Genomic DNA, 23002 nt, shown 5'->3' with positions numbered 1-23002 from the left:
GCCAACAGCTCCTTGGACAGAAACTGAGGACTCCGCTACATCCAAATAATGCCAGTTTCCTTCGATGGAATTGTAGAGGATATCACAGTAACCTTATTGGGATCTCCTTCTTCAGTATAACCCAATTGCCTTTTGCCTTCAAGATACTAATTTAACTGCTTCTGTTACTACCTCACTTAAACATCACATTACCTACAGAAAAGTTTTGAGTTTCTCATGTAACCAATTCAGCTCATGGAGGGATTGCAATTGTAGTCAGCTCCAATATCTCTTCCCGACCTTTAATGCTACAAACAAATCTTGAAGCAGTAGTCGTTCGAATATCCTTTCATTTTTCTCTTACCATTGTCTCTATATCTTCCCCCTAACCAAGACATCTCGTACAGTGATCTTCAAACCCCTAATTTGAAAGCACAAAAAATTTTCCTTTTGCGGTGCGACGAACACAAAAATCAACGTGACTCACTAAATCAAACTAACATTTGGTCTCTTTTGTCTTTCTTTTTTTTGTTTTGAGTGGTAGGTGTGAAGACAGCAGGGGTTGCAAGATAATAGGTACACTAATCCCAATCCTAATCTCCCAATGACGACTTATAATGCTGATTCTTGTCGCTTAGTTGCAACTTGCAAAATATCTGTTTATATCTTTTCTAGTTATTAATTGAATTTTATTATTACTGATTGATTTTTTTTTTTTTTTTTAATTTGGAGTCTTGAAGTGTTCCGGTAAATTGAGAGTCCATTGTACTTTATTATTACCATATTTAATGTTGGTAATGTCTTACTGTGTGTTTAATTTATCAATTAAACTTTATTATACACATGTATGTACAAGAAAATCATGTTCTATACGGGGGTCAGCAGATATTTCGCTTATATCCGCGGTTTTGGCCATCCATGGTAGGTCTTGGAACATATCCCCTGCGGATGTGGGGATCTTACTGTATAACTTTATTTACAATAAAAATATAAAATAAAATCTTCAAAACTGCATTATACTATAATTAAAGCAAAACTGATAATATAACGTATAAAATAAAAAAAACGTATAATATAAAATCACTTAAAACCACTATACAATAGCTTTCGGCAGCAATAGCTGCCTTCATCAGCTGAGATGGTTATGGGTTATCCACAATATATATATATATATATATATATATATATATATATATATATATATATTACGGATAATATAAAGAAAATAAATCCAACAATAATACCATCAGGGACCTAAGACAACGCAAAAAAAAATAAAAATAAAAAATAATAATTATTATCGCTTTTTACCGACAATCTAGATGACGTCAACTGGGGCCAACCACCCAGAATGAAGGCAAAAAACGACAAGGTTCTCTGTTTCTGTGATGATAAATATATGCTAATTAATTTAAATCTAAACCAAATATAAACCGGTATAGGCCAAAAATAAATCGAATATAAATAAATCGAAAGATGATAATAAAATTTAGAAATATTAGAATCAAAGGTAAGAAATATAAGTAAAATATAAATGTAAGCATATATTAATCATCGTTGACCCGACAGAGAACGTAATTTGATGATTAAAATAAGATTAAATATATAATACATACTACATATTGACCGTATCTAGGACATAATGTAATAGTCGTCAAAATAATATGTGGTGCCCCCTATGTGATGGATACGGTAAAAATAAATTAAATTAAATTAACGCATAGAGAAACATGCAGATAGTAAGAAGAAAAACTAAAGGAGTAGGAATAATAGAACCTGAACTCCACAAAGGCGAAAAATAGTGGTATAGATAAGAAATAGTTTCTCCTACGTCCTCGGATTGCCCTAATAATTTCGGAGAAATAAAAATAAAGAGTGTAGGACAGTTTAAAGACATTACAAGATATAAGTTGTGGCTCGGGTATGCCCAGGATCGCAAACCCGTTCCTATAGTAGGACCCTGAGCTGAATTTGCATGTTATCTCAGCGTGAATTTAAGTAAGTTTAAATGAATTTAACTATATATTAACTATATATTAAAAAAAAAAAAAAAAAAAAAAAAATGATACACTGTAATTTGCAAGCCGGTGTGGGTACAAGTTTTCTACGCCGTAAGACACCAAGAATGCAAAGTGTATCCTATTTACATATATACATGGCACTAAATATAATGATTATATTGAAAATTATATTAAAACAATAGGTTCAGAAAATTAATAATGTTTATCGCTTTCCTGAAATGATATTTCAGGTAAGCGATAGGGAAATTATTATTGATCAACCTGCTGTACAACACTGTTAAGCCTGCTGAACAATTTTTATTACTATTGCAGATATAAGCAATCCTTAGACATTGTGATAAAATTGTATTAGCATGCACTGATTTTGATATATTAGATTTCCAATTTGTAAGGCTTACTACGTTAAAATTGAATGCATCTCTTTTATTATATACGTTTACGTCTATATTATTATTATGCAATATTTCTATATGAAGATCCAGATAATTTGCTATAGTATCAGAACTATTAGTTTTTTCTAATACAAGTTCTACTGGATATAACTTACTGTAATCCTGGACAAAATGTGGACAATTAAAAACACATATATCATCTACGTATCTATATATAAGTAGGTTATCTTGGAATTCTCTTTCTGTATAATGTAGATAAAGGTTTGCGATTATGCTTGATGCTGGGCTTCCCATAGGGGTGCCAGTCACTTGTAGGTATAACGATGTTACATCATATATATAATTATTAAAGATGCATAATTTTATTAGAGAATCCCAATAGGTTAAATCAACCTTTATAGCATTTTTATTTTCTAAATATAGTTTCTGGAGGACGACTTCTAAGTTATCAAGATTAATGCTCGTAAATAGACTGTTAAAGTCAAATGTTTGTATTTGATGAATATTGTTATTTTTTAGAGCATTTATAATAGTAAGTTATTATTTATTATAATAGTTTTATTTAAGTTATTTAATATAATTTTAAGTAACTTTTCTAACGTTTTCCCGGGAAATTTAGCATAACTATCTCTACATGATGTTATGAATCTAAAAGCAATTGGTGTTTTGTGAAATTTGGGTATGCCATATATATAAATGGAAATTTCAGATTATTATACTTTAACTTTAATTTTTTATGCAATGCAATTTTATTATCATCTTTCGATTTATTTATATTCGATTTATTTTTGGCCTATACCAGTTTATATTTGGTTTAGATTTAAATTACTTAGCATATATTTATCATCACAGAAACAGAGAACCTTGTCGTTTTTTGCCTTCATTCTGGGTGGTTGGCCCCAGTTGACGTCATCTAGATTGTCGGTAAAATTATAGACATTATGGGTGCATTGCATGATTGCTTGCAACTGCATTGACTCATAAATATTATTTACATATTAGTTACAGTTACTTTCATTTTAACTTTCTTTACTTTTTTATCAATAATTATAATTATATAATTATATATATATATATATATATATATATATATATATGGGTCCTGAGTGGATATCACCATTCTTCTCTTTCTTGATGATTCCCTTTTACCTTTGTCTCTCTCTCTCTCTCTCTCTCTCTCTCTCTCTCTCAGGGTATCTCGGGGGAATTTTTTTATTTTTTTTGGCTGGTGCAGCATAAGCCTCAGGCTTCCTTGCACCATGTGGCTGGTATTAATAATAATAAACCTACATATATCCCAGCAGGTCCGCGATGTCCACTACGACACATGAGCACTATTAACTTCCCATACATCGGAACCGGAAACGGCTCGGGTACGCATCATTCTAAATTGCTCGTCCCTCCCTAAAATGAGAGACTCAAAAAGTGGATAAATGCAGCAACCCTTATCCCAATTAATACTATAGCATCTGGACGAACATATTCGTAAGCTCTCCAGCCACTTCCGGTTCTAGAAACCACTAGCTCTGTCGACCAACGGCTCCTTCGGCCGAAATATCATGCCCCGTTTCCCAAGCATGTTTGGCTATGGATGAGCTTCCATAATCAGCCATCTTGATGGCTTAATAATGTTCACCTAGGCGATCACGCAATCTACACTTTGTTTCTCGCACATAACACTGCCCACATTCTGGTTAGTGACATTAAAAATGAATTATCGAATCAGTGACTCTGGAGGCATCTTTAATGAACTGTAGAAAAAGTTTGTGAATTTGCACATTTTTCAAAATGCAATTGATGAGAGTGAAGATACAAGCCATACAGTTCAATTACTAATTTATATCCGAGGTGTAAATCGAAATTTTGCAGTAACTGAAGAGCTAGTTGCATTAAAAAGTTTGAAAGATACATCAGGTGAAAATATATTTTTGAGTGTCAGAAGCAATTTACGGCCTCATACTGAATTGAGATGTGCTATCAGTGGCTAAGATGGATGGCACTAAAAATATGGTCCGTACTAAAATTGGGTTCATGGGTTAGCTCATAAACATCTGGAAAGAAAAAATATTAAAATAACCAATACAATTTCATTGTATAATTCACCAGCAGTCTATGTGGGGAAAATGTTTGGGCATAGATTCAGTCATGTCAACTGTAATAATATCAACAGCAAATTTTATTTGCAAGACTGGTCTGAATCATCGGCAATTCAAAAATTTTCTTGAAACTATTGAGGCTGAATATGGTGATTTGTTGTACTACATGGAAGTACAATGGTTGAGTCATAGTAACGTGTTGAAGCGATTTTTTGAACTTAGGATCGAAATAGATCTATTTATGAATGAAAAATTTAAACCTGTTCTTCAACTGTCAGATCTCAGATGGTTGTGGAACCTTGCCTTTTTAACAGATATATGAAACAGATATATGAACACCTGAATTTTCTTATTATGAAACTACAAGGACGAGACAAACTTGTCAATAAATTGTATTACAATGTCAAAGCATTTGAAACAAAACTGGAGTTATTTAAAAGTCAACTATTTTGGAATAATTTTTCTCATCTTCCACATTGCAATAATTTATCTAAAAATATTCCTAGTTGTAATTTTTCCATTGAAAATTTTGTTAAAAACATTAGTTTGATGTAGGAAAATTTTGCGGATAGATTTTCTGATCTTAAAAATAAAACACGGTATTTGGAGTTTTTCAAAATCAGTTTGGTAATACCCATAAATGATTTTGATGAGAATTTTAGAGTTGGTAGATCTTCAATCTAATGATGCAGTGAGGACAATATTTAAAAATGAAAATCTAATTCAATTTTATTCAACATTATCTGAGTCAGACTACCCAAAAATTAAAAATTTTGCAAGAAAGGTTGCATAAATTTTCGGAAGTACATGTATATGTGAGCAGACCTTTCCAAAAATGAAATATGTAAAATAAAAAATACGATCATGTCTAACTGACCCACATTTACATAACTTTTTAAGAATTTAAGAAACTTAGTCGCATTCTACAACCACATTCATCACATTAATTATAATTTTGTTGTATTATCGTATTTTTTGTGATTAGTACAGTAAATAAGTAATAATTAATTTTGTTGTATTACTAACTGCATTTTTGTGATTAGTACAATAAATAAGTAATAATTAAAATTTGATATAAATAAAGTGGTATGTTTTATATTACATATCCACTGATTTATTTTTGAATCTGTAGATATAGGTAGGTATAACACATTTGTCTCCCTGCATAACATTAAAGTTATGCACAGAATGTTGTTTTCAGTAATTAGGAATTTTCTCTGGCCCGAAGAAAATTCCTAATTACTGAAAATATTCCAAAAATTCATATGTGGCTCACTTCTTTAAATGTTTTGGACCCCTTCCCTAAGCAATTCAATCAGATCTCCTTGCAGTTGTCTAATTACCAGACACTGAAATTTATAGAACTGTAGTCTTTCTTGGTAAGAGTACCCTTTTATCCACCCTCAATCTCACTGCTCTCTTCTTTGCACCATTCCAGTAGATTCACATCCTTTCTAAATCCCTATTCAAAATGGTTCGCTGCACTTAATAAAACAACTCAAAGAATTTCTTATCACACGACTGCACTTAAGTAAATCTTTTGCAGTAAATAATTGCAATAGATATTATAAAAAGGTTTGCTGAACTTAATAAGGCAATACATAGAATTTATCACACAACTACACTTCAGTAAATCAGTGACCCCATAAAAATCATGTCTAAGTTGATGTAGAAAAAAATAAAAGTTGATGCTGAGTGTCGTGTTTTTAATAAGCGGTAGGAAATTTCAATAATCACCAATTTCATTACAAGTGCTCTGAAGCATCTCTTGAGAAATGGAAGTCACTGCCTGTTCAATTAGGTCTTTTAACTCTATGATACTGTTAACTTTTTTGGATGTACCCTGTCTGTATGTAGCCATCATACAAACAAATTTTTTATTGAGGAAATTGCACACATGCAAACTCTAGTGTGGTGGGACCCCCATTTTCCCGATAGAACACATGTGGCTGCATATCTTCCAGCTAAGGTGTAGCATAAAATTTGAGGGTGTTAATGATTTTCGTCGAGGCCAATTCCTCTGTAGTGCATATCCTTGGCACTATTCCACTTGCAGAAAAAGTAACAATACTTAAAGTAACTCTTTTGTAATCCTAATAAAATGGCGATTACCTTTAATTCACTAGATATCTGCCACACTTACACTTCTGATAGTGTACACCTAAGAGGATGTTCTCCATGTTTGCATATATTTCTTTTTTGAAGACGGCATATGAAAGAGGTATTGAAAGTAGCATTTTCCATTGTGTAATAACACAACTTTAAGGCTAATGTTAGAAGTGTCTATAAATAGTTGCCTTTCTTCGGGAATGTGCATCATATTCATTACTACCATTAGACATCCAATATCCTTACAAACAGTGAGTTCACCTTTTGTTTGATAGAATTAATCACAGTCTTTATTTCGAGTATGAAATGTCACTTTCACAGAATGATCTAGAAGGTTCCACTGTTGTAGCCTTGAGGCCAAAAGCCCTGCCTTATTCTTCGGCAGGTCAAGATCCCTGATGAGGTCATTAAGCTCACTTTGTGTGATTTTATGTGGTTCAGATGGATAAAGGTTTAGACAAAATGGTAGATCCCTTGATGTAGACGTCTGCTGTACTTCTTCATGTATATCAAGTTGATGTTTATTAGTGTATACTTTCAGCAAAGTGTACAGAAAAACAGTCAGGTAGTTCAGGAATAGATAGTACTTCACCATGAGGTATGGGACGAATTGCAGATGGTATATTTGGGTATGTCACTGTCCACCCTTTCTTCATTGACATCCCCTTTTTCTCATAGGAGGCATCATACAGAAGTAACAGTCTGTGATGTGATTTGTTGGCTCCCTCCATAACATGGGCACTGCAAACTGCATAAAACATCCCTTTCAATTCACCCATGCATTGAGTTTTGATGAACAGGTAGTGCAGCATATGTGTGAAGCTCAGTTCTTGTCCTAGTCACCTAATTTGCACCCAAAGTAAAAGAAGTAGGCCTCTTTTATTGCTCAAGTTAAGGGACACTTTCTTGAAGGAAATGTGACTTCTCCACATATGTAACAGAAGTCATCCAGACTATTCACACAATTATGGGGCATATTAATCTTACATGACACAAATACTGTGCAAAAAGCAGGAATCTCACAGAGAACAACCTTTTAATATTTTGCATGTTGACCACGTTTTCATAACATTTTATGTGTTATTTCAGCTATTTTGTCAAATAAATCAGTCACAAAAACAGTTCTGCTATTTGTCAGAATTTAACAAATCTGTTTAATCCAACTTGGCAGATCATAATGTCTTATCTGACATATAAAATAATTTCTTATATACTTTAAGGTAAATATTTATATTTCTTCAATAAAGTTCAGCTTTGATACAATAATTTCATAAGCTAACTTAAAATAACAAGTAAAATAGGGCAGAAGAGTTACTTTCCCCTCCCTCCTGAAAAACGGAAGAGTTGTGTTTATGGTTTTGGATGGAAAAAATGGATGTATGTAACACTATGCCTAATATGTCAGTTCGCTTTCATTTAAGAGATGAAGATTTTAAGATTGATAAACAAATCTTCAAGGTTATCTGTAATTATTTTTTTGTTAACCTCTTTTAGGGTCTTTCTGATTTAGAAAATGATTTTTCACTTCCAAAATCAAATATCTTGTTACAATAAGATTGTATTACAGTGCAATATCCCAATTTGGGCTTCTTTAATAATTACTCAATATGATAACTCTTATAAAATATAATCCCTAATAATTAGAAACATTATAGAACTTATATTCTGATATGAGAGCATTTCCATAATACAATAAAATTTACCTGTGATAATTTCTGAAGTAATTAACAGATTGTTTCCTTAGTGATTCTTGCAAATCTTCAGATTTACTTCCACAAAACTCTTCGCCAATGTCAATTAACCTGAAAAGTATATTAAAGTAAGTTTTCAGTCAGGTTTTATAATTAGGATGGGTGGTAAGAAGATCCATGAAAGATCTTGACATTTGCTTTGACTTTTTAAATATTCTAGGGCTATTTTAACTCTCTGCAATATCTAAAATGTCAGAAATTTGTGAATTTCAAAAAATAAAATGTGAAATTTGTGGATTTAAGAAAAAATTTCATATGAAGCAATGGGAGATTCCTTCAGTAGTTGTTTCAGTGCCACTTTTTTTATGTGCAAAATTTTTAAATTATAATTTCTTAGTTAAGAAAATGGCAGGTGTGTGACCTAAGGGACCCCAAGGATTTTTTTTATTATTCACAGGAGGAATAAATTATTTATTTTATCTTAAAGAGCAATTCTTTTTGGCAATTCTGTCTAATAATTGGTCCACTTTTTCGTTAACCTTTTACTGGTCATGTCAGTTTATCAGCAATTTGTGCCTGGTTAAGTGTTAAGTCTAAAACAAGATGATTTTCATTTTTCTCAATGCCTGGATTAATATATTTCAAGATAAAGGTAAATTTAAGTAAAATAATATTTTTAAAATAAGAGAAGTTTACCTCAATATAATATGTAGAACACTTCCGCATGATACTCTCCAGCAATTAAAAAGAAAAAATTGAAAATCTTACATTACAATAAAAAATAATTAAAAATCAATCTAACGCAATTAAATTAAAACGAAACAATTGCAAAAATGATTTTCCTTCCTGAAGCTAACAACACTTTTCGACCATATGTCGTGATCACAGGAATGAAAATTACTGAATAGGGATGAGCATGAAACTTAAATAGGGATTATTTGTCTTGATGTATGTGCATAAAACCCCACGAATTGGAGATTAGAAATGGCCAACGAACATTAACAGAATTCTCATGTAATTTAATTTCGACAGTTTCTTCAATTAACAGTCTGGTATTATTATTTTGGACACTAAGCATTTTGGCCTCATTAAATAAAAAAGTATGTTTTTCATTAACGGCTAATTCTGACGCTGCTGAACAAGAAGCACGAACCAAGGCGCATGTTGACTTACACGAAAATTCACAGGAAAATGCATAGAAACCTTGGTACAACGAGTTACAATCCCGGCAAGAAATGTATACCAGGTCATTTATTTGTGTTGCAAACGAGGAAAGGACTGAGCACTTTTTCAGTATAGTGTGTAGTTTCCGTATTGGCCTGGCCACAATTTTAAATTCTGTACCTTTAAAGAATCTGTTAAGCTGTTTGTGCCACTGTTCAACATATGAGATAGAAATAAAGTATTTTTTAATATTACGATCGTTGGTTGATGTAGTATTTTGTATCCTATTCCTAGCTTGTACCCTAATTTGGTTTATTGTAGCAAGGGGATAACCCCTGTTTAAGAATCTGATAGTTAACATTTGTATTTCTCAGCCCAAAGCAGATTCTATCATTGAATATTTATAGGCATTTAGAAATTGCTTAAAGATAATAGATCTCTTGTAGGAGAATGGGTGATGGCTGTTATAATGCAGAAGCATACCGTTGTATGTAGGTTTTCAATAGATGTTAAATTGGATTTTATTCGGGTCCCGAATAAGCGTGAAATTTAGAAAATTTAATGACTTTGTTTCTGTAGCCTCCCTTTCCAATGTAAATTTGAGTCTAGAGTGAATATTATTAAACGAATGTAAAATGTCTTGGATAGTACTACTATCAGTAATAACTAGAACGTGTAAATACCGTAATAACGTAATTATACCAGACTATTAATTGCAGAAACTGTCAAAATTAAATTACATCAGAATTCTGTTAATGTTTGCCAGCCATTTCTAATGTCTGATTTGTGGGCTTTTACGTGCATGCGCCAAGACAAATAATCCCTATTTAAGTTTCATGCTCACCCCTATTCGGTAGTTTTCATTCCTGTGATCACGACATACGGTTGAAAAGTGTTGCCAGCTTCAGGAAGGAAAATCGTTTTTGCAATTTTTTCGTTAAATTTCTTTTAATTAATTTAATTTTTAATTGCATTAGATTGATTTTTAATTGTGTTCAATTGATTTTTAATTATTTTTTATTTTTTACTGTAATGCAAGATTTTCAATTTTTTCGTTTTAATTGCTGGAGAGTATTATACGGAAGTGCTTTACGTATTATAATGAGGTAAACGTATCTTATTATTTTACAAATATTGATATGAACGTAGAACGTATTGAGCATTACAGCTCTAGTTCATACTATCAAATTCATTTTTAAAACTCTTATTGACTATTTCATTCACTTCCTTTCTCTCCAGTTATAACCTATCGATACATACAATTATGGGGGATTTTTTGAACAGCTTGGTGCAAAATTACATTAGATTAACACTAAGATATTTGGCCCAAAGTTACCATATTTCTTTTCTAAAATATTGCCTTCAAAACAACATCATTCGAAAGTTTGCCAGGGTCAATTTAAATCATAAAATTTCGGGCATAAAGCAACTAGCACTTGCCACAGTTAAATTTGCCTTAAGATCTCGGTATTCTAATAAGCGAAAATAACGTTCCCAGGTTAGAAAACTTTGCGACAAATCAAAAAATTATCTGCATCCTAACAATTGGTCTGTACTGAAGACAGCCATAGATTTGCAATGTGAAGCATAGGCCTCAGAAATATAAAACAGACAATTAACAAATCGAATACATTATCGGGAGGGTCAAAACACGTTCATGCAAATTCTAACACATTGTTGAGGGCTTGTGACCAAGTACATGCGAGTTGGGTGATGATTCCCCTGCATACACACAACGTGCTACCTCAGAATACGTCAGCTAGTCTGCGAACATCCCCTCGCCCTACATTGAACGAACTGACATATCAACATGTTACAAATCTTTCCTCGTATACGCCATCACAAGACCAGATTTCACTTTTATTCAAAGGATTAAATTATAATTTATCATCTCGAAAACTACCTAAAAAACAGTGCTTAATTGATATCAAATTTGGCCTCCCCATATGTTTTCTGACTCAATGTCAGAAAACATATGGGGAGGCAGGTGGAAGAAGGTGTTTGTTATCGCATTTAGAAGGGAGAGTCATTGTCAGCGAGCACATGCTATATTGGCTCATCATCTTTCATTAATGTCAGCACTACCCCAAAGTGTGTTATGTCCATTAAAATTCCCAAGAAGTAAGAAAGGAGGAGGCAATTGCATTACAAGATCATCAAGGTCTTTCCAGAGGATGTCATTTCAGGTGGCAAATAGACTGTTAGGGCACACTATTAATAAGAAACTCATTGTAAGACCAACTGCTTAGCTTCTATGCTGGTTGTAAGCAGCAAAGGCTGAAATGAGATTTGGCCGCCCACAAGGAGAGCAACTCCTTCATGAGCAGGGCCATCCACAGTGCTATCCTTATGAATAATAGTAAAGTTATTAATCCATCTGTTGGCTTCTGAATTGCTGAGGGCTTATTTCTCTCAGCCTTGTATTTATATTTTTTGGGGAAGTATGGAAATATCCTGTGTCCATTTCTTTGGCTGCAAAGAATTTCAAGACTGAATTGTCTGGAATCCCCTTCACTTGACATCCACGTTTTCTTGTATTTAGAGGAAGGCTTCAATTTTTTATGTCTTTTCAATGCTTCGTTTTGTAACTGATGATGTGTTAGGAGATACAGATATGGGAGTGACAGCAGACTGATCCTCCAGTTTTGGTTTTTTTCAAGCCTAGTAAATAGTGGGCAATATGAGTAATTGAATCTGATGGTGATATGGTCATCTCCATTTATATCCCTACAGTACACATCCCAGAAACTTTCTGGGTATATGATCGCCTGTCACTATTTACTTGTTGGATGCATTTCCTGGCTTCTTGGTAATTTTCAGTTCTGTTTTCAGTTTTTGGATTTCTTTCACTTCCTTCCAGTGCCAGTGTTGTTGAGTGTAAGCAGGGGCTCTCCTTGGCAATTTGTGCAAATTACCAATGGAGCTGAATATTCCTTGCTCTCACGGTCTTTAGTACACATCAGGCACAGACAGGGTTATCACAACTGCGAGTAGTCATACTTTCGGCATCTAAACACTGCAGTGGATTTAGAATGTAAATCCTTACTGGGTAGTTTATGTAGTTTGCCTTGATGGAACTTTGACTCTGTAGGGGGTTGAATGTAAGGATGAGAACTCGAGTGGAAATGAGATTCCATCCTTTCACACCGATATTCGCCTGACAGCTGTCATTCCTTGATATTTTAATTCAGAGCAGATCTCTTCATCAGAGATATGAAGAAGATCCCACTGTGATATAATAGCATGTGAAGAGTTCAGAGTTTTATTTGGGGTTATGGTGATAGGTAATTCCCTCTATGGATGTAGCTTTCAGAATTTGTTGGACACATGAGGGTTCCAGTGAAAGATCTACAGAATGTAGCCTTCTCACAGATTTTTGTGGTCCTGCAAACCCTTCTAATCTTTTCTGGATGAAAAAGGGTGGCATTTTTCCAATTGCCTACTCTGATGGAATGGAGAATGAGGAAAAGTGATGTCAATGATGATGTATGATCTGATCTGTGTCTTTTTGCATTGGTATTTTCATTTTAATCTGATTGATTAGGTACGGGGGCCAGAACAAGGATATGATTTCAATTACTCATAGGAGTAAAATAAAAATTTTTGATGCCCTAAGTATCTCACCTACCATGGAGCCCTACAAGAAGATGCCCATTTACAAACTAGCAGGTACTGGTACTGCGCATGTGAATGGACACCAATTTCGCTTAAAGCATCATATCCAATAGGCTTTGACTCTGTCCCAGGACCAAATGGAAGAGATCGATTGGAATGCAGTTGACCCCAGCAGTAAGAGCTAACCCTGATTGATCCCAGTTGGGCCAGCCCAGGACCCCCCATCTTGTCAAAGTAGGGTCCAAAGTAGTGCATTAGGACTGGGGCCCCCCTCATCCACCAGGATGCCCCTTTTCAAATTTCCAATGGTTGTGGCACATGACTGCACACCTTGGATTCCAATGATGTAACCCTGGAACCAAGCCATAGTCTAAATAGTGAAATATCATATCTGCAATAAGTAGGAAAAAGTGGAATGAAAAAAGGAAGAAATGTCAGCCAGCTACTGGATCTGGATATGGGACTAACAAGTAGCATTCACATCAGACAAATAAGGCAAGGAGTAATTTGTTTGAATGGCTTCAACTTTATGCTGATAAAATGCTGTGAAAAAAAAACAGATTCCGTAATGTAAAGAAAACCCAGGACTCACTGTGAACTAGAGAAAGAAAAATTCTTAAAAGTTAAGGATATGTAAGTGTAGGCAGTTTGAATTCAATTTATTCATATATACTATTTATATTTATTAATATAAATATAATTAAATATGAATAGATTCAATAAAAAGAGTATAATACAAGAAAACTGTGATATAAATTCATAGTCTTTCTAAATAGAACATTTATTCTTAAGAACTAATCAACTTTCTTCTCAATAATAAATGCTTTTTTTTTTTTTTGGAAGAAGTCTTGAACAGGATGCAGAGATGTAGTGAGCTAAGTTACTGGGAATTCATTCTGCTCAGGAGGAGTCCACGATTCCATTTGAAACAACAGATCCAAAGTCTGACAGAATGTCTGATTTCACAATTCTGCAGTTTGTTTTCACATTTTCGAGATGGATGATGAACTTGGGCAGAAGTGCTGAAGAAGACAAGCAAAGAACTTCTGGATCAATGTACTGCATCTTGATGTGAAGATAGTGTAGAAACCAATTTATAGATGAGGATTGTGAGTTGGAAATGCAAATCCCTGTAGTTCACTGGTAGGTTCTATGTTGTTGATATTCTAACTGGAATTTGTTAGAAGCTCAAGAACAGAGCTGCTGTGCTGATGTTTATTAACATTGTTCAGATTAATCAAATCGAACTGTTATTTATATTTTAACCACTAGTACTATCTTTTACTCAATCTAAATGTTTTCAGATCTAAATAAATTCAGTTGTTAGCAAAAAATGCATTTTCCAAAATTGTTCAATGGCTAAAGTAAACCTCTTGAAAATCTCAAAAATTATACTCTTAATCCTCAGGGTGCCTGATTTTAAAGAATTTATGTGTGTGTGTGTGTGCACCCGCGCATATATATATACACTAAGTGACCAATTATGACCATCCCAAGTGAAACGGACTATGCCACTAGCTCACATTATAAAAAGCCGAACAGATTTTGACTGTCTGAGTTATAAAGTCACAATTATGACACATAGTGAAGATACAGTGGTGAGTACCAAAAGGGCACAATTATGGGAGCTCGTACATGATGTGCTTCTATATTGGAAACGGAATGTCTTATTGGTTGCTCACAGTCCACTGTGGTTAAGGTGTACAAAGAATGGTGTCAAGCAGGTCAAACCACCTCCCAAAAACAAAACCCTGCAGGGCTGGGCAAGGTGGATGTTTGTTGTAAGGGAAGGGTGCAGAATTTGTATGGTCTCGACTGCAGCTCACTGTGTGACAGTTGACATTGCAATACAATATGGGAAATGCAAGATCAATACCCCAAATGATGATATGCTGCACAATCAGATGTATGGGGTTCCACAGCAAACAACCAAAGAGACATCTCCTCAGAGCTGATCATCGATGGCAAATGCTGTGGTGTCATCAACACACTGGTTGGACATTAGAGGAATAGAAACAAGCGTACTGGCCAGATGAGTCCAATTGCCTGTTGCAACATACCAACAGACAGATTTGTGTGGCATAAACAACATGAGTCCATAGACCTATCGTGCCCACTATCCAGGCAAATGGTGGTTGCTTAATATGGGGCTTAATAATATAAAACTGTGTGATACTACACTTAAGGTGATAGAAAATGAAAAAGACCTGGGAGTAATTGTGCAGTCAGATATGAAGTTTTCTGATCAATGCAGACAGGCTGCCAGGGCAGGTCATGGGGTTTTGTCAATGATATATAGGAATTTTGCTAGCAGGGAAAAAGAGGTGATTGTCCCTCTGTATAAGGCAATGGTCAGGCCAGGCCATGAGTACTGCGTAGAGGTCTGGAGGCCTCATTTTAGAAAGGATGTAGATTTGCTTGAGCATGTACAGAGAAGGGCAACAACTTGTTGAGGGGAATGAAGGGATCCTCTTACAAAGAGAGGTTTAAGTTCTGCAAATTGCAGTGGCTGGAGACTAGGCACCTGTGAGGTGATCTGATTGAGGTGTATAAGGCCTTGAATGGTTGAGCACACTGAATTCTGGTGGGATCCTTCCACTTGTTCAGATTACGAATCTAAGGGGGCATAAATTCAAATTAAGGAAAGAGAGATGTAGAAGAGATGTGAGGAAATTTGCCTTTATCCAGCAGGTGGTCAATTGCTGGAACAAACTTCCATCTGTCGTTGTGGAAGTTGATAGGTTAAATAAATTTAAGGAGGAACTGGACAAACATTTAGAGTGATTTGTTTTTAAATTTTTTTTTTTTTTTTTTTTGGCTGATGCTGCATAAGCTCATATACTTGCTTTCTTGCATCACATGCCACTACTACTACATTATCAAGAAATGTGATGGGGGCATTATCCTGCTGGAAACCACATAAAACAACCATGCAGGGGTGTACCTGATCAGCCACAATTTTATTATTCAGAGTGTAGTCTAGGTGTATGAGGGCTCCAAAACACCCCTATACCAAAACACTGCTAACACCTGCCTGTTTCTGTTGGATAAGCGATTTTGAATGATTCCTCACTGATGTTTGCCATTGTACCTTCCATCTACCATTCACATGGCATAGCAGAAAATGTGATTCATTAGAGAAGGAAATTTTTTTTTCTAGTCATCAATGGTCCACAATGACACTACTCAGGTGCAAACTTTAGGCAACATTGGTGGTGATGAGTGGCTGTAAGCATCGGTACCTTGACCATGTGCCTACTCTAGAGGGAGGCCCAATTGAAGAGGGTTCTCATTATATTGTGTTCTTGGAGTGACATGACTGTGCAGTGTTGATGCCTCTGTGAGTGCTCTGTAAAAGACCGTTAATATAGAGCACTCACAGTGTTGATGCCTCTGTGAGTGCTCTGATTGATTGATTGATTTAGATTTTATTGGCGCATTAGCATCTAAGGCTATAATGCGCCAAAACCAGGTAATATATAAAAAATTTATTCTCAGTGACCTAAGTAGTTAGGTCACCATGTCCAGATATATAATAAAAGACATAACAATAACGTAAAAATTTTAAATACGAGTAAAAACCTTTATTGATTTAAAAAAGCTAAAAACAGCAGACACATTGTCATTGTCAGATAAAATCTGACTGAGTGTATACGGCTCAGTCAGATGGTTAAAAGCGGTAAAACGGATATTGCTAAAATCTGGACAGTCAATTAAAAGGTGTCTAATCGTTAAAATTGTGCCACAGGACACACACATAGGAGGGTCATCAGCCCTCAGCAAAAACGAATGAGTTAAATGACTGTGTCCTATGCGGGTCCGGGCAAGAACAACTTCCTCCTTACGATTCCTGCGCAGACTAGACTGCCACGGTTCAATTACAGGCTTTATACGATATAATTTATTCGCAGTCTGTCTATTCCACGAATCCTGCCATTGGGAATATATCTTTTGGTGTATTATTTGCCTGTAGTCTGTATAGGGGACTGACAGGCAGCAGTTATTATTGGGAATTGCTGATTTGGCTGCGGCGTCAGCCAAATCATTTCCCCTAATCCCAATGTGGCTGGGAATCCAGCAGAAGCAGATATCATATTCACGTCCGAGGAGGAAGTGAATCTTCTGCTGAATACTAGACAGAACTGGATGAGGATTATATCTCACAGATATTAAAGCCTGTAACACGCTGAGAGAGTCAGAATATAAAATGAACCGTTGGTATTGGCATTCACTAATGTGATCCAAGGCTAACTCTATAGCATGCAGCTCTGCAGTAAATATACTGCATTCAGAGGGAATCTGCTCCGATGTAGTGGTGTCTGTAAAGACAGCAGCAGATCCCACATATGATTCCGACTTCCAACCGTCTGTGTAAACTGGCGCGAAGTCAGAATGTTCAGCTCGGTGTGCTGAATAAAGCTGCAGGTAGACAGACGATGGAGTGTCCGACTTTGCCCAATTTCTAAGGGACAAGTCACATGTTGGAACATGAGCATGCCAGGGTGGAAGGGGTTGCTTTGGTGTTTGGGCAACCTTGTCTACCTTAATATTAAGTTCTTTGAGTAGCTCTTGGAGACGAATGCCAAAAGGACGATTGGCAGTCTTACGGGTGTTGTACAAATTTTCCCATCATGGCTCAAAAACGAATGGCCATGTAGGATGGTCTGGCAGGGATTTCAGTTTTAAGGCATACTTTAGAGACAACTGCTTACGTCGAAGTGATAACGGCGGTTTGTTTGTTTCGACATATAAGCTCTGCACGGGAGATGTTCGAAATGCTCCAATAGCGATACGGAGAGCCTGATGATGGACAGGATCCAGCCATCGAAGTACACTGTCTCTGGCCGAATTGTATACCAGGGACCCGTAATCTAGTCTGGATCGTACAAGTGCACGATAGATGCGTAGTAGGGTGCATCGATCCGCACCCCAAGATGTTGAGGAAAGAGAGCGCAAAATATTCAGCCCTCTTGTGCACTTTGTGCGGAGTTGACGGATGTGATCCAGAAAGGTCAGCTTTTTATCGAATACGAGTCCCAGGAATTTTGCGTCCGCTGCTACTGGAATTGTATTTTGTCCGAGTTTTAATTCAGGTTCAGGATGAAGATTACGCTTACAACAAAAGTGTACGCAAACGGTCTTCTCCGGCGAGAACCTGAAACCATTACCAAGAGCTCAGGAATTGAGGCGATCAATAGCTTTCTGCAGTTGTCTTTCAATAACCCTCATGTTGCATGACTGACAAAATATGCTAAAGTCATCAACATAGAGGGCACTGTTTACCGTTGGAGGAAGTTGTTCTGTGATGGAATTTACTGTGATGGCAAAAAGCGTGACACTTAATACTGATCCTTGTGGTACTCCCTCCTCTTGACTGAAGGAACGAGAGAGTGAGGATCCCACACGAACTTGGAAAGATCGATTGGCTAAAAAGTTTTTAATAAAAATGGGGAGTTGCCCCCTAAGGCCAAGGCTATACAGATCTTTTAAGATGCCAAATCTCCAAGTTGTGTCATACGCTTTTTCCATGTCAAAGAACACCGACACCAAGTGTTCGCGTTTTAGGAAAGCATCCCGGATGGATGTTTCCAGTCTAATAAGATGGTCCAAAGTGGACCGGTTCCTTCGGAAGCCGCACTGGATGTTGGAGAGAAGGTCATTTGATTCTAAATACCATATTAAACGAGAGTTAACCATTCTCTCCAGGATTTTGCACAGACAGCTAGTCAGAGGAATAGGACGATAGTTGTTGGTGACTTTTGGATCCTTTCCTGGCTTAGGAAAGGCAAGAACGATTGCCTTTCGCCCTTCAGTAAAGATTCTGTTATACAGAAGGAGCAGACAATCCATAGATTTTGGTGAAAGATGTTTAATCATTTCATAATGGATGCCATCTGGTCCAACGGCACTTGCTTTGAAAAGAGCGAGGGCTCTTTTCAGTTCCTGAATAGAGAAATCCCCGTTGTAGGGAAAAACGCTCTTAGATTTAAAGTTAAGTGCCTGGTTTTTTGATTTTATATTTCAGGGCCAGGAACTCTGGGGAATACGAAGATGCTGCAGAGATGTTAGAGAATGTTTCCCCGAGAGAATTGGCTATTGCAGTTGGATCTGCAATAGCGCATCCATTATAATCTAGGATTGAAGAAGGGTAGGATGTATATTTTCCCTTCATTTTCCGGATTTTATCCCAGACTACCTTAGAGTTGGTAGACTGGTTAATAGATGATGTAAAACGGATCCACGATTCCTTTTGACTCTGACGGCGGATATATCGTGCTTTGGCTCGTGCACGTTTAAAGGCTATAAGGTTGGTCATGGTAGGATATCGGCGGAATATCCCCCACACTTCGTTTTGAGCCTTTTTTGCTGCTGTGCATTGTGAATTCCACCAAGGTTTGGGAAATGGTGGAAACCGGGCAGATGTTTTTGGAACAGCATTCGCAGCTGCTTTGACAATATTTTCTGTGAAGTACTTAACTGCATCATTGATAGGCTCTTGACTGACTGTGCTAAGATCAAAATTTGCCCGATGTTGGAAGGCAGTCCAGTCAGCCTGATCAATCTTCCACCGTGGTAACCTGAAGGGAAGACATGGTCTCCCACTGTGTAACGAGGTTATCACAGGGAAGTGATCGCTTCCGTATGGATTCTCCTCCACTTCCCAAGTGAGTGAAGGGAGTAGAGAAGGGGTGCAAATAGATAGATCAATGGCAGAAAAAGTACGGGTAGGCATGTGGAAGAAGGTGTTTTTTCCAGTATTTAGAAGGGAAAGGTCATTGTCATTGAGCATATGCTCTATGACTCGTCCCCTTCCGTTGATGTTAGCACTACCCCACAGGGTGTTATGTCCGTTAAAATCCTCGAGAAGTAAGAAAGGGGGAGGCAGCTGCGTTAGAAGATCATCAAGGTCTGCCTGGGAGATGTCAGTCCCAGGTGGCAAATAAATGGAGCACACAGTTAATAGAAATCCCACTGAAAGGCGAATTTCAACAGCCTCTATGCTGGTTGCAATTAGCAAGGGCTGCACTGGGGTCTGGTTACCCACAAGGATAGCCACTCCCCCATGTACAGAGCCATCCGCAATTCTATCCTTTCGAAAAACTGTGATGTTGTGCATGGTGGGATCATCATTTGCCTTTAGATATGTCTCCTGCAAGCAAAAGCAAACTGGCTCGTACTTTTGCAGGAGGTCCTTGATGTCATCAATATTTCGCCGGAATCCACAACAATTCCATTGTAGGAATTTAGCCATTATTTTGGCTTGGTGGGTCCATCAGGCGGCTTCCGAGGTGCTGAGGGCTTACTTTTATCAGTCTTGGATTTGTCTTTTTTGGGGAAGAATGGACGCTGTCCCGCATCCATTTCCTCCTCCGCAAAGAGTTCCAAAACTGAATCTTCGGGTACCTCCTTCTGCTCCACATCCATCTTTTCTTGGGTACTAGGGGGGACTTCCCCTTTCTCATTCTTTTCTTTCATAATCATCTTTGTTACTTGTGGAGCATTAGGAGGTACCGATATAGGAGTGACAGCTGATTGGTCCTTTTGTGCAGGTTTTTGAGAACTTAAGAGATACCGCGCGATGGGAGTGAAAGACTCCTTTGGAGGAATGGTCATGTCCGTCTGAGTTCCGACGGAACATCTCCCTGCTACCTTCTGGGCGTAGGTAGGTTTGTTGATATTCAGCGGTTTGACCGATTTCCTTGCCTCCTGGTATGATATATTTAGCTCTGCCTTCAGCCGTTGAATTTCTTTTTCTTCTTTCCACCTCTGGCATGTTCGTGAGTAGGCCGGGTGTTCGCCTTCACAGTTAATAGAGGTGGGTTTTGCGGCTGAACATGCTGTTGTTTCGTGGTCCTTTGCACCGCATCGAGCGCATGCAAGGACTCCACGGCAGGCCATTTGAGAATGTCCATACTTCTGGCATTTAAAACACCGTAAAGGGTTTGGAACGTATGGACGCACTGAACAGTTGATGTATCCAGCTTTAATCTCATCAGGAGGTTTAGGAGAGTTAAAAGTCAGGATAACGCTCCTGGTTTTAACAATTTTTCCATCCCTTCGTGCAGTAATTCTCTTGACGGCAGTAACTCCCTGTGGTTTTAATTCGGAGCAGATTTCCTCCTCGGTTACGTCAAGAAGGTCCCACTCCGAAATGACACCTCTCGATGAATTGAGTGTTCTGTGTGGTGTCACCGTTATAGGGATTCCTCCGATTGATGTTACTCGGAGTAGATGTTCGGACTGCCTGTCATTTTTTGTTTCATTCAAGAGGTCCCCAGAACGGAGCCTCTTAACTGACTTGGGTGAACCTGCTAACCCATCCAACCCTTTTTGGATAAAGAAGGGTGACATTTTTCCGATCGGTTTTTCACTTGTTGAGTGCATAATTAGGAACCTTGGAACAGGCCCTGATGATATTTCTGTTCGCTGCCTCTTTGTAGCTATAATGCTATCTGAATCAATGTCAATGTTTTCAGATAGGGACCGGGTTGGGGCCCCTGAAGAAGTAAGTTTATCAGGATTCATGAAGTTTTTTATATGGTTCAGTGCCCGGGCTCCCCACCCACCACGGAGCCCAAAGGGATGCCCACTACCCGGCATGCAATAAATGCGCTCGGGAGTGGGACGCCAGGGCTACCCAGACACTATACCCGCACCGCCGCCAGCCTGAATCCTGTCCCTCGGACCATGAGGGTAGGGGCGTGGCATTGTCACGGTTGACCCTCGCAGGCGAGCCTAGTAGTCGATTGATCCTAGCCGGGACCACCCGTCTTGTCGAAGCAGGGGCCAAAGTGGTGTATTGAAGCTGGGCCCCTCAACCACCAGGATCCCCCTTTCCGAATTTCCACGGGTCGCAGCGCACGGCAAACACGTCAGATTCCATTGATGTAAGCCTGGAACCTGGGCTGTGGGCGTTGGATCCCAGTGATGCTAGTCTGGAAGTCCAGCAGCGTCACTGGGAGGTCCCCTCACCACGTACAGGTACCCACGTCGAGGGGTGTGAGTGCTCTGTAAAAGACTGTTAATATCATTGGATTAAATCACTGTGGGGCCCCGCCGACAATACAGGCCTATTCTTCTGAACATTTGATTCTCATGGTATGCTTTTTATAGTTTTTCATTAATGGATGGCCAAGAAATATTTGTTTTTTGCTGGCAGTGTCTGATAATGGTGATTACCATGTCAGCTTAACAGTATCTGGTCTACCACATTTATTCAAGGTTGACCACAGATATTTCTTGGGGAAAACTGAGTGAGAACGGGAAGTAAAAGCTCTGTGCTTTCTAGGGACACCTATTTTATGACTCTATACCAAGAATTCACTGAGTATTTAGCATTCAACCACTGCTACAGTAATGGTGTCACTACCCAATAGTGGCAACAAAACAAAGGGAGCCGCCATCTTGAATTTTTGCTCAATTTGGAACTTGGATGGGTTGTATATCTGTTTTACTGTGTGGAAAATTCAATCTGTGGTATTTGGAGGCCCTTATCACCATCTATAACTGACATAATTATCACTTGCTTTCAACCTTTCCTTAATGAATCAGGCAAGAAAATTATTTCCTCAGAAGAATACACGGGAAAAACTTTGCCACTCCCCAGCTTAAAATCTACTGAATGGAATAAGCAAAACTAGTCTCATATTAATCAACATCAAAATCTCTACCATTCCATGAAATTTCAGCATGTTGGAAGCATTATTATTCAAGATATAAGCATTTCTCCCCCCCCTCTCTATTTGTGTCGATGATACTTTGCAGCAAATTGTCTACCATCATAACTCCGCTAAAACTGCCAATTTAACCACAAATGGCATAACCGCAGACTCTGCACAAACCCATCTTGGTGCTGAATACCCACTCTTCTACATTTTTACCATCGATACCACCTAAGCTCTGAAAACAGTGTCCCCTAACTGACTGGTAAGCTC

The 23002-nt window shown here is 37.4% G+C and overlaps 1 protein-coding gene across 1 annotated transcript in view; it reads right to left on the bottom strand.

Moving 5' to 3' along the window:
• Positions 1 to 23002, bottom strand: part of Vps50 (vacuolar protein sorting 50) — a 731402-nt gene that overhangs the window by 332085 nt on the left and 376315 nt on the right. The window contains exon 13 of the mRNA XM_090374870.1: positions 8301 to 8399. Within this exon, the coding sequence (XP_090230996.1) occupies positions 8301 to 8399 (99 nt within the window). The remainder of the gene's footprint in view (positions 1 to 8300; positions 8400 to 23002) is intronic.

The sequence above is a fragment of the Mastigoproctus giganteus genome, chromosome 1 (assembly GCF_048544385.1).
Source record: "Mastigoproctus giganteus isolate SK-2022 chromosome 1, ASM4854438v1, whole genome shotgun sequence".
In the NCBI taxonomy this organism is placed as follows: Eukaryota; Metazoa; Arthropoda; class Arachnida; order Uropygi; family Thelyphonidae; genus Mastigoproctus; species Mastigoproctus giganteus.
Note: the sequence above shows the minus strand (reverse complement) of the source record. Positions and strands in the feature narration are given on the sequence as shown.